The 12,223-nt window shown below is 45.7% G+C and overlaps 1 protein-coding gene across 1 annotated transcript in view; it reads right to left on the reverse strand.

Moving 5' to 3' along the window:
- Positions 1-5,476, reverse strand: part of PSMD1 (proteasome 26S subunit, non-ATPase 1) — a 106,167-nt gene extending 100,691 nt beyond the window's left edge. The window contains exons 1-4 of the mRNA XM_060106299.1: positions 5,287-5,476; positions 1,234-1,277; positions 529-602; positions 167-336 (exon numbers count right to left, since the gene is read on the reverse strand). Coding sequence (XP_059962282.1) covers positions 167-336; positions 529-602; positions 1,234-1,277; positions 5,287-5,302 — 304 coding nt within the window. The 5' untranslated portion in view covers positions 5,303-5,476. The remainder of the gene's footprint in view (positions 1-166; positions 337-528; positions 603-1,233; positions 1,278-5,286) is intronic.
- Between the last annotated feature and the right edge of the window lie 6,747 nt (positions 5,477-12,223).

A 12,223-nucleotide genomic window follows, 5' to 3' on the forward strand; every position in this document is an offset into this window, starting at 1 on the left:
GGCAGATCTAAAAACTCAGCCTGCATAAAATTACTGTAGAAAGATTATGAACTTTCAATTCAAATGAAATGTGGCAACCTCAAAAATTCAGGGAAAAAAATGCTATATGTACTAGAGCAAGAAAGAAGCCAACAAGATAAAGCCTTACTAGATGGAAGATAATTACCTATAATAGTCTCCACATATTCAGAGTTATCATTGACATTGAAGAGGTCACCTGCTCCAAGTGCATAATTCAGAGACTCCTCAAAAGCCCCCAGGTGATAAAATACTTTAGATGCCACTAAGGCTGCAAACTGCCGACTCCGGAAACCTTCATCTTCATACAAAACTTCTCTGAAAGAAATTAGGAAGTATAGGCCTAGTTCAAACTGTGGTTCTCCTTAAAAATTCCAAATCTAAATACTCAAGCCGCAATTTAGTGGCAGCAAATCTCTAAATGAATTAATAAGCCACAAGACCCACATCCACAGATAATTAAGGTTGATCTACTTTATTCCAATTTATAGAAATAAAGTAAATTCTTACATTTTGTCTACAGACTCAGAAATTTCTGCCCAGAAGTCATTGACAACTGCATTCAATTTGTGTAGTGCAAATTCCTGTAGAAGATAAAACCAAAATTCGATTTTGAGACAGACTTACCATTATACTTCCTTAAAAAAAAGTTTCCAACAAATCAGTGGCCAAATTCTAAGTCATATTTACTAAACGACAAATACAAAAGTTTACCAACTGACTTTCAATTGGGCTTACATACTTCCTTTCTGTTTTCAATCATAAAACATAATGTCATTCCTTATCATACTGAACATTTTTCTTCTTTGACAGTATGTATAAGATTGACTCTAGGCTGCTGGTTTGGATATAAATGAATTCAGGTGCCTAGAGCCAACTGAAGTATATTCCAAATTTTTGTCATATGAAAATAGTTTTAAAATATGTGATACAGAAGTAACTTTTTGTGATTGCCGTTGATAAGAAAACTGGTGTGTGTGGGGGTGGTTTCCAGGTGCCACACTGAGATTTATTTGCCTCAGCTTTGTTAAACTCTAGGGAAAACCACTGCTGTTGCCCAAATACTGTCCTGTCCTCTGGGGCTAGATTTCAATGACTAGGTATAGACTAAGTAGGATGGCTATTTTAAATGGTGGAAGATATATAGATATCAGTAAATTCAAAGAGCTTCAAAGTACTCATATTAAGCCCAGTTAATTTTTCTTCAACTCATACCTTAAGCTGTGGTTCTTCTTCATCCAGAAGAGAAATTATTCCAGCTATAAGACAAAAGATATATGATTATGAAATATATCTCCTAAGATAAACTAATGCTTAGTCAAAAATATATCAGAGTTGGAAAAAAAGTATTTTTTGAGGGGTGACTTCACTAGAGGAATCATTATTTTTCTTTAAAACTGAAAAGGTTTATATTTCAAATTTTAAGAATTAACTATGTTATCAAACCCTCATAATACCATATATATCCCATTATTTGCCTAATTCAACAGTTTGCAAAGCATGGTTCCTGGATCAATTAGCATTAGCATTACCTGGGAACTTGTTAAAAATAAAAATTCTTGGCCTCATCACAGATCTACTAAATTAGAAATTGTGGGGATGGGGTCCAGTAATGGAGCCATAAGCCTTCCTTGTAATACTGATATTCATTACAGTTTGACAATCACTGGCCTAATTTACTGACCAAAATGAGAAACTTTCCTACACAATTTTAGAATAAAATTATTCACACAAAATAAACCAAGAGTTATAAAATTATTTACAAAAGCAGGAGTATTTAGTCATCAACTCACAGAATAAAATAATTCGATTATTTCAAGATGCCTATATTAAGGCACCTCTGTTGTAATCACAAGTAACCTAGAAGGTTTTGCTAAATGATGAGCAATCTCACTGTTCTGACTTCAGTTACTGAAGCACAGCATTCCCCATGTGACCCTGAGGTGATTAGCACTAACACTGGAGAGTAAAGGAAATAACTGTCCTCTCCAAAAAAATGCACCCTGAAATACAGTCATATATCAAATGGATTATTAGAAAAAAAGATGTGGGAAATTACCGTCCTTGGACCATGAAGGAAACTAAACTGTCTCTCAGATATGTTTTCCCTGTAGGTCTTAAAATCATTCCGGAACACTGACTTGAAACTGTGAGCTGATACAAAGTGTCAAGGCAACTTTCCTTAGGAGATGTAGCCATTTCTAAATGGTAAGTGTAGGTTTGCCAAATAGCTTCAAAATTTAGCAAACAAAACTATGCCATGGTTCTAGCTAGGGCATACTACTGTTCAAAAAGCATGAAAGCAGATAAAAGGAACTTCTTGGTACTCTAGGTTGGTATAACAAACCCAGAACAGAGAGGTTGAATTGAAAGCATGAAGAGAAGACAGATTAAAGAATGCAATCGGGGAGGGGAGGGGGATTGTGAACTAGTGACATGGAAGAGCTGACAGACAAGAGTCCCTTAAATGTGGAACAGATCATAAATGGCAGAATGCTTATCAAAACACTAAAAATGCTACCCATTCCCTTATCATCAATCAAGGGTATGTCTGAGCTGCTTTTACCAAAAGAGGTGATGGATTTCTGTATACTCTCCTGTTTGGTTTCACTTATGACTAATGTGTTATATGGTTGTCCTGTCTTAGAAATGCAGCCGTTGTCCATGGAACACAACTAAATCAAATACCTACACTCCATACACAAATATTTCTCATCTTAAAAACAACAGAACTCACCTTGAGATGTGGGACGAGGCGCACCTGGGGAATGCGGAATGTTTCAGGATGCTAAAAAATTTCTTATGCCATAATATGAAGTCGGCAGATATTACCTAAAGTTGCTGTATCAATTTATAGCATTATTTTAAATAGCATATTATTTATAAATATAAAGGTATGCTCCAGAAGACACAGCTTAAAAGTTGAAAACAGCTGCCTCAAGGAATAAGGGGAAAGAGGAGTGGGAGACTATTGTTTTAAAGCTTTTACGCATAATTTTCCTTTATTATGTTAAAAAAAAATTCATTCTCACGTCTCCCTCCAGTAACCACCTATCTCTATCTCTCCGCTCCCTTTCACAGCCAAACCTCTTGGAAAAACTAAACAGTACACGTTAACCTCTTATTCACCACTGTGTTCTTAGTGCCCTGCAAGTGCCTAGCCAATAAATGAACAAATAAACTGACTAATCCAAACCAGTACCTGTTAGGTTCTGTTTAGCACCCGGGACAGAGCCTAAGCCATAGACAGCCAAAGGACAGGAAACCAGGTGACAAAAGGTTTGGAGCAGAAGCTGATAAGTAATCCAGTAAAGGTCACCAGTGACAGTAACGAATACACACTATGCTATCACCACCAAGTCTCAGAGTAAGGCCTCAAAAATCATTAGGTTTAAATTCTATTAAATCCCCACCAAGTGTTATTTCAGCCTCTACTTAAAATACTCTGGTGACTGATCTATTGATTTGATTAGCTAACTGAGTTCTTCATTCGCGAAATACTTCTGAACTTCTGTCATCTGCTTGGCGGTTGTTCTAAGAATTATGAAAAGTTTCCCGCCCCAAATTCTACCACAGAGAGAAAAACAGTAGTGAGGCAAGTAAACAAAGTAATTACAGGACTGTAATGAAGAGAGGGGACAGCTGAGGGGGAGAGATGCAGCGTGTTTTAATAGAATGATCAGGAAAGACGAACATTTGAGCGGAAACTAAGGCTTGAGAAGCTAAGGGAAAACTTGAGGAAGAGGAGTTTAGAATGTGACAGGGCCTGAGGTAGGAGAGAAACTGACATATTCAAGGAACAGAAAGGCCAGTATGATTAGGGTATAGTGAGGAAAAAAGCAGTACAAGACAAGCCAGGAATCAGATCATGTAGGCCTATAAGCCTGGATTTTATTATAAGCACAGTGGAAACCACTGAAGGATTTTAACCAGAAAAATAATATTATGTGATTAAGGTTTAAAAAAGAATACTCTGACTACAACACGAAGAATGAACTATACGGAGGTAATTGTTGGAAAAACAAAATCTTAAGGCTGTCAAAGCAAGCCAGGCAAGAGATGAAGGTGGTGTGGGCTAAGTAGGGGGATCTGAAAAACAATGAGGCCTACATTTACAAGCAGCAAGAAATTTAGTGCTCATTTTCTCTTTAGAGAACTCTGACTGGATGGAACAGCTTGTCCTTACATTGAACTAAAATTCATCTCCCAATCATTTGTACCCACTGGAGACAAAACTCTAATCCCATGTACAGGGATTCAAGTCTTTAAAAAGAACTATTATGTCTCCCAGGGTCTCCACCAATTTCTTTAAGCAATCCTTATAAACACACGGTTTGAGGCTCCTTACAAGTTACTGTTCTCTGATTTTATCAGTTTGTTTATAGCAAAGCACTTGTGGGGCAAGTGTAGAGTAAAACAGGACGAGAAAAAAAGGTTTGTGAGCAGGCACGAAAAAAGGCACCAAGGCTGTGGACAGCTACGTGCACATCAATCTGCAGCCCGGGGCTTAAAAATCTCCACTTGAAACCTGACTTCTACAGCTTATCCCGCTGCAAACGTCACTCCACGATCTACGCACACAACGGTTAAGTGTAGGAAACCTGCCCCGCACACTCATGAGTTCTTCCTTCAAGGCAGCATAGTTAGCAACTAGCCTCAAAACCACAGTTGGATTCTCAGTATAATGTCTGCCTTCAGGATGCTGTCTTCACCGAACACGAAAGTTCTCTGGGTGCTTTAACTAAATATCCTTAGAACAGACCCAGAAACGACCCGCCTCAAGCCTAATTTAACTTAGATTTCCCTCTAAAGAGAAAAGTGCTAGGTCAGGTCGAGAAGTACTTCAGTAGCATGGGCTGCCTTACAGTCCGGCTGCACTGGGGGACCATCCCACCCTAACCACCTGCAAGGAAGGGCTGGGCTCGGACGGCCCCACATGGTCAACCGCCGGAGGAATGGAATTAAGGAAAACCCGTCGGGGTCGGAGAAGGGCCCAGGAAGCCCCTCGTGTCCGGGCACGGGGGTGTGGCTGCGGAGGAAGAACGAGCCGGTCAACCCAGCGCGATTCCCCCGAGCCGGAGGGGGTCGCGAGGGCCCCGGGAGAGCCCGGGCCACACTGCCAGCCCCCGGCCCGGGGGGTGAGCCTCGCGCAGTGAGCAGCCGCGCAGGCCGGTGTTCCGCCGGGAGGTGCCCAGTCACCGGCCCTGACTCAGCTAAAAGCCGGCGTGGCGTCTCCTCCCTTTCGGCGCCGGCTGCGATCCCACTCACCGGCTGAAGTGATCATGGCTGCGCTCTGTACTAGCCCGCCCGCTCGCTCGCTCGCTCGCCGCCCCGGCCGCGCCGTCTATCTGTCAGCTCCTTGCCCGCTCGCTCCGCCGCGCCGCCTGGCTCCCCGGGTGCCCGGCTCAGTCAGTCGTCTCTTCAGGCCACCGGCTCGCTTCTCACCCAGGACCCCGCCCGCCCCGGGGCTGCCCGCTGGTCCGCCTGCCGCCTGGCGCGAATTCGCCCCAGGCCTGTGTCTTCCGTGCCGCCACTGCCGCCCCGCCTCGCGAGGGAGGTCGCACGGAGAGCTCCATGGTGTTCTCTAATCGTCCTCGAGGTCAGCGCTTCCGCGGGAATGAGAACCCTCGTCCGCACCTGGGATCAGGCTTCAGAATAGCCACCCCTAGAGAAAGGCCCCCCTCCCCACCCCGTCACCCGCCATTGCTGAGAAAAACGGGTTGAGGAGAGGTGCTTGCGGGGCTCGTAGCGCCACCTGCTGCTCGGGAAGTCTCCCTGCAGCGCCCACCCCGCGCCCCAGCCAAGCCTTTGGGGATCCCGGTAGGGCAAAGAGCGTTTTCTTAGAAGGGTGATTTTCCATTTTTTTAAAAAACCAGGGCCCAGCTTCCAAAGAAATCCAAACATAAATGCTTTACAATCATAGCACGATGAATCCCTAAGTAAGCACTGGTTTATAATAAAGTTGAAAAATGAAGGTTTTTATTTACATTTGGAATAGTTAATACTGTACATGGTTTAAAAATCAGAAATATAAAAAGATATACAGTGAAAAGTGATCTGAAGGAAAAACAAATTTTCCGTTCTTGTCTTACATCCGACCAGTTCCTCTCTCCTTCCGTAGCGACAGGTTCCTGTTTTTTATTGTATCTAATTTGGAATGCCTGTTGTGATAGCCATCTGCAGTCTTACACCAGCTTTACTAAACAATTTACTTCAATAGTCAGTACTGAGAAAACCTTGACGAAGATTTGTGACAAATGGTGGCATTTTAAAGCCACTAGCCTTATCAAGCTACTCTTCAACTGGATAGTGACTACTAAAGCTTATTTCTGAGGCCTTCTCAAAACAATGTAACCCAGTGGCACAAGCCAATGTTTTGCAGTTGAAATAAAATTTGGTTTATGACACACTTGAGCGAATGTGTGAATTTTTTTTTTTTTTTTTTTTTTTTTACTCTTGTGGCCAAGTTGCATGACATGTGAGATCTTAGTTCCCCAACCAGGGATCCAACCCACGCCCCCCCGCTTTGGAAGCGTGGAGTCTTAACCACTGGACCGCCAGGGAAGTCCCAGGGCATGTGTGAATTTTTTTTTAAATTAGTATTCTTAGGCTATGGTTGTTAAAATATATTAAATATAATTATTAAACACTTTTTAAGAACCTGTAGCTCAGATTGAAAGACACTTACCTCGGAGGTGTGCATGGAAAAACAAACAGATTGAGTGCGTGGGAGTATTATTTTACAGAGGCACTTTGGCTGATCCCTCACATAAAGATACCTGTGCGCCCCAAACTCCTAGAAGAATCAGACACATACGCTAACAGCTAATGGGAATGAGTGAAGCAGGCCGAGTGTAAGAAAACACAAGCTCAGCAGGATGGTGCACGGCAACTGACACTAGTGTCAGGGAAGCAGTAGGGGGTGGTGGTGACTGACAGAATGAAGAGTGATGTTCCATCTAAAGAGAGCAATGGCTACTCAGCTCTGACAGTGTTGCAGTGCCAAATGCAGGGCTACTGTCGTGAGGGCTTCTGATTTTTCCAAGAAAAGCCAGAAATCGGAATTTTGTGTGAAATCCTCGGAATATTTACATGTTGGCAAGTTGGGTGAAATGGGTGAAGGGGGTGGAAAGGTACAAACTTCCATTTATAGGATAAATCAGTCCTGGGGATGAATGTACAGCATGACGATTTACAGTTGCATATTGGAAAGTTGCTAAGAGAGTAAATTTTAAAAGTTCTGATCACAAGAAAAAATTGTAACTTTGTGCAGTGACGGATGTTAACTAAACTTATGGTGATAAGCAGTTCACAGCATACACATATACCAAATCATTAGACTGTACACCTAAAACAAATACAATGTTTTATGTCAATTATATCTCAAAAAAAATGCTGGCAACTAATTCTAAACGTTTTAAAGCAGAGAGGTGTCCAGTTTGCCATCTCTGCTCTTCAAAAAGAAGACATTCTCTATGGAAGGACGATTCTGTCTCTGGCTGGGACGCTGAGCTTGTACTTGCCACAGTCTCATCTGAGCCCCATGGGAGCCCTCTGAGAGGTCCCTCTCTTCTTGGACATTCTGCTGTCCCAGGTCTCTGGCTTCTCCCTCTCCACTCCATTCTGCACTCTTTAGTCAGAGTAATCTTTTTCAAAATTTAACTCTGACCACTGCCTCTGCTCCTTGAAACCCCGAGTCCCCATCTTGGGCTCTATTCTTCTGCTTTGTTCTTCCCTGTTTCTGTGCACAGGCTTCTTCTCACTCCCTGTTCTCCCTGTGGGAGTGCAATGCCTCGGATTGCTATGGACAAGGTGGTGGCCCTAAAATGTACCCCTGCAGCCCTGCCCTCTCTCCAGAGCATCAGACTCATACACCTACCAGGCATCTCTGCTTGATGCTTCTTAATTCAATGACCTCAAAGCTGCATACATTGCGCCCCTCCCCCCCGCCCCCGCTGCATGTGTGTCTCCTGCCTTGATCCCAGTGTGATGAAGGGCATCCATCAGCTACTGAAGCAGGGCCCCCAGGGAGAGGGTGGGTAGAGGGCACCATTGACTGTTCTGTCCCCCCCCCCACCTGGTCTGCACCAGATCTGGTCCTCCCTAATCTCTCTCACACCAGCCCAGCCTCCCATCTCACTCCATTACCCACTAGTCATCTCCCCCTCTTCTTTCCTGGCTGCAACAGTTCCCAACAGCCTTGACTTCCTGCTCACCATCGCACAATTCTCCAGGCCATTCTTCACAGCTAGCCTGGAGCACTACCCAAAACAAGGAAGGCAGGGACTGTCTCCTCCAAGCTTCTCCAGGACTTTCACCCAACCCTGCTTACCCTCCATCTTTATGTCCCACCCCTCTGCCCTGTGTACCACACTCCTGCCATCCTGAACTGCTCCGATTCCCAGAAAGGCTGTGCGGGCATGGTACCTTGTCTCTGACCTCAGTACCTGCTCTGCGCTCTGTCTTCAAGGCCTCTCCCCCTCATCCCCAGCACCTCCTCCAGGAAGCCTTCCTTGACCACCCCACCATGTGTCCCCTTACAGCCTTTACCCCACACAGCTATAATCATGTCTTCTTGCCTATGTCCCAACTGGACAGGGAGCTACTCAAGGGCACAGCCGCATCTTATTCATCTCCGTGTCCCCTAGAGTAACTAGTACAGGGTCAGGCACATAGTAGGTGCTCAATAAATGTTTGTTGGATGAATGGATGAACACAGGGTCCGTTAGTTATTGGCGCAAGGCTAGAACTCAGACCTATGTCTCAGGAACCTCTGCCCTCTCCAAGACTCTAAAATGAGCTCTTTTTAGAGGACATTTAGGACACAGTAAAACCACAGAAAGAATTCTTACACAGTGCTCTGTTCATAAACAACTATCTCCCTCTAAATACAGGAATAACACAAAAGATCTCAAAACCCAAACGAGGTCAGCTGTGGGCTCACACAGTTACGCGCTAGGCGGGGGCCTCTGTCAGGGTGACCCTGATTTTTCTTTGCGGATGTGCCCACCTTGAGCAGGATTCAGTCCGAAGCTTCGCCGAAGCACCTCCCTGGCCCGCGCGGCGCCCTCTAGTGGTCACAGCGTTCCCCAGAAGGCAGAGCACATGGGAAGGGGCGAGCGCTCATGACCACCCACCTGTACCCACCCCCATCCCCTCAACCCGCGAGCCTTCTGGCATTTAGATCCTGGGTCTTAGGAGGGCTCGGTCTCCTGTCAAGAACTGGGCTTGACTGCTTTTTGAGCTGCACAGTGATAAGGTGCCGGGACACCAGGGATCAAATCCCTGTTGCACAGCAGCCCTGGGGTCACCTGAACCCTGCTGTAGAGGGGGCTGGTCCACCTACCTGGCGCCGCTTGTGAGGGGAGGTGCTCTAATCAAGGGTTTGGCATAGAACAGCGCGGAATAAAACTGGCCACGAGGCTAGTGGTTGCTTCCTGTACAGCACGCCGGCCACGTGCTTTTAGAGTAAAAGCGTTTATTCAGGGAGCAGAAACGTAAACGCAGGCGGTGACTCGGGCCTCCCGTAGGTAGGTGCTTGGCTGGAGGGAAACGCCCGGCTGGGGCAATTGTTTTGGATGGACTGAGGCACAAAAGAACCCGGGAAGCCATCGGAGACGCTGGGCTCTCTTCCCTCTAAGGACAGTGTCCAGGAGGTCAACGCCTATCGTGGGCAACCGGAAGTCTGCCCTGGATGAAGTGATGCTGGAAGCCACTGTTCCTTCGCTGGGGGAGGGATGGCTGGGGGCGGGGGGAGGGTCTATGATGACCAACCAGCTCTGGGCAAGTGGCCAGGGGTGGGAGGAGCCACAATGAACCCTCAAGCGAGATCTCCTGCACTCTGGCTGTCCTATCTAGTGGCTACTAGCCCCAGGTGGCCACTTGAAATGTGGCTAGTGTAACCCAGGAACTGATTTTAAATTAAAATCGTATTTTATTGAAATTTAAAGACTGGTACCCAATTCAGTCATTGGAAAACTTTTTAAGTATCTTTGGAACAATTGAGGATGTGAATCTATTTTTTCAACTATAAATTTAATGAAATCTAAATACAGATTAAGTATATCGGATAAAAATTTAATATCTGAATTGGCTGTAAGTGTAAAATTCTCACAGGGTTTCAGAGACGCAAAATGTCTCATTAAAAAAATTTTTTTAATATTTACAGTTGAAATGATACTCTTTTGGACATACTGGGCTAAATAAAATGTTAGTAAAATTAATTTCACCTGTTTCTTTTGATTTTTTTTTTTTTCTAATGTGGCTACTAGAAAATTTAAAGCTACATGTGTGCCTGGTAGGTTCTTCTGGGACAGGGCTGATCTAGACTCACACCGAGGTCTCAGTCCCTCCGCCCTCCTATTCAGGCCTGGCCCCTTGGCCTGCTTCACAATCATGGCTGCTCTTTGCTGGTGGCACATACTGGGCCAGACCAGATCAGGGGGCAGAATCTGAAAGTGAGACCCACCTCTGTCGGGGATCAAGGGGCTGGGAGTGGCTGCCCTCGCAGCTAGGCGTTCTGGAGAGGGCTATGCACCTGGGACGGGGGAGGGGAGGGAGGTCAGGGTGAAGGCATTCTGGGGTTAGGGTAATGATCTGAGGCAACACCCTGCTCTGAGAAGAACTTGTTAACCAGTGAGGGAGAGAAAGAACTCATGTGACACGACAGAGACCCAGTTTCTGCAGCCAGGACTCATTCTGAGGGCTTGGCTCCAAGGACTAAGCTAAGCGCCTAATTACTCCACATAAGTGCAGAGCAGGACAGCAACAAGCATGACTTGAGACTGAAAATCTGAATTTCTGCCTGAGGGTCTCTGAAATTCACTGTCTGCACTTCAGCAGGAAACTTGGCTGGAGCTGAGCAGCTCAGGGAGGAAGCCAGACAAGATTCTCTCTCTTGCAAGAGCCCTGGACCCACAGCAGCCCTAGCACCCGGTCGCACACCACGGTCCCTTGGAGTCGAATTCCAAGATCCCTGTGAACCACAGCATGGCCCAGTGGGGTAGTCTCTGTTTCTGCTCCGTATTAGGCAGCCTCAAATAGAAGGCAACCAGAGGGCTCTGGCCCAGGGGCCAAAGGCATCAGAGGGATACGTGTGGGATCCTGGGCGTCACCCCTGCCTTCTCCATTTCCCCTTGAACTTTCCACGTGTCAGCATATGGCAGGCTGCCCAGGCCAACTTCCACGTCTGTCCCAATCCTTGATCCACTTACGCACAAAACCAGGTCAGAAGGAGGTTATTTGGGTACAAAATAACCGGCTCCTCTACTGTGCTGGCTATGTTTGCCACCCAAACAGGACAAAGTGCAGCCTCCTGACCACAGGGACAGCCCTGCAGCATGGATCTGCTACACTTTGAAGTATAGACTGCTTTCAGGTTAACGTGGCCACTGTCAACCTTCCCCAGGGAGGTGGGGTCCTAGGTGGTCTGCCCCTGGTAAGAGGGGCTTGTTTGGACTACAGGTGTAGGGGCCTCAGCCCTTGACCCCTTTGCAGCTTTGCCTTAAGCTTTGGTTTGATAACCAAGGGACTCTTGTGCAGAAGGTCCTGTAAACAAATATTTTGAGAGGAAACTGTGACGCACATAGTATAAAGGGTTCTCCGAGACTCAGTTAAGGCCATTTTATCTCGTTAAACATTCGCGTGTGCAGACACACACCCTAATAAATACCAAGTTAAATGCTATCTCTTAAAAAAAACAAACTCTTTTTAAATATCTACTTACACTTTCCAGCTACGTTTTCCAATCCCAGCCAATAGGGTTGTGGAGATGTCACCCAGGGCAGGACTGAGGGACTTTAGGCCAGATGATTCCAGAGGTCCTGACATTTAACCAGATGCCTTGCTCCCAAGGGTCCCTTCAAGGAACACTTTGATGAGAATAAAGGGAAAGATCCATTCCGTTTCCAATCAGCCAGCAATGAGGTACTGTTTGGCTTTATTAGATATTAGGAATTATTGATTCAAGTCAGAAGTAACACAACCACTGCCATGTTAGAAAGATTAGCACCCAAGAGCCCACACGGGAACCTGACTGGAGGCCCCTCACCGATGGCTCATGGTACCACTGACCTAATTCTGCCCTCAGACAGGCCCACCCCAACCTTTGTGCCTTGTAAAGGGTCCCTAGAGAAGAGACCCACTGCCAAAGCCATCCCTTCTGCTACCTAACTCTTCTGTCTGCTAGAAGACAGCAACAACATTT

Source organism: Mesoplodon densirostris, chromosome 8, assembly GCF_025265405.1.
Source record: "Mesoplodon densirostris isolate mMesDen1 chromosome 8, mMesDen1 primary haplotype, whole genome shotgun sequence".
Classification (NCBI taxonomy): Eukaryota; Metazoa; Chordata; class Mammalia; order Artiodactyla; family Ziphiidae; genus Mesoplodon; species Mesoplodon densirostris.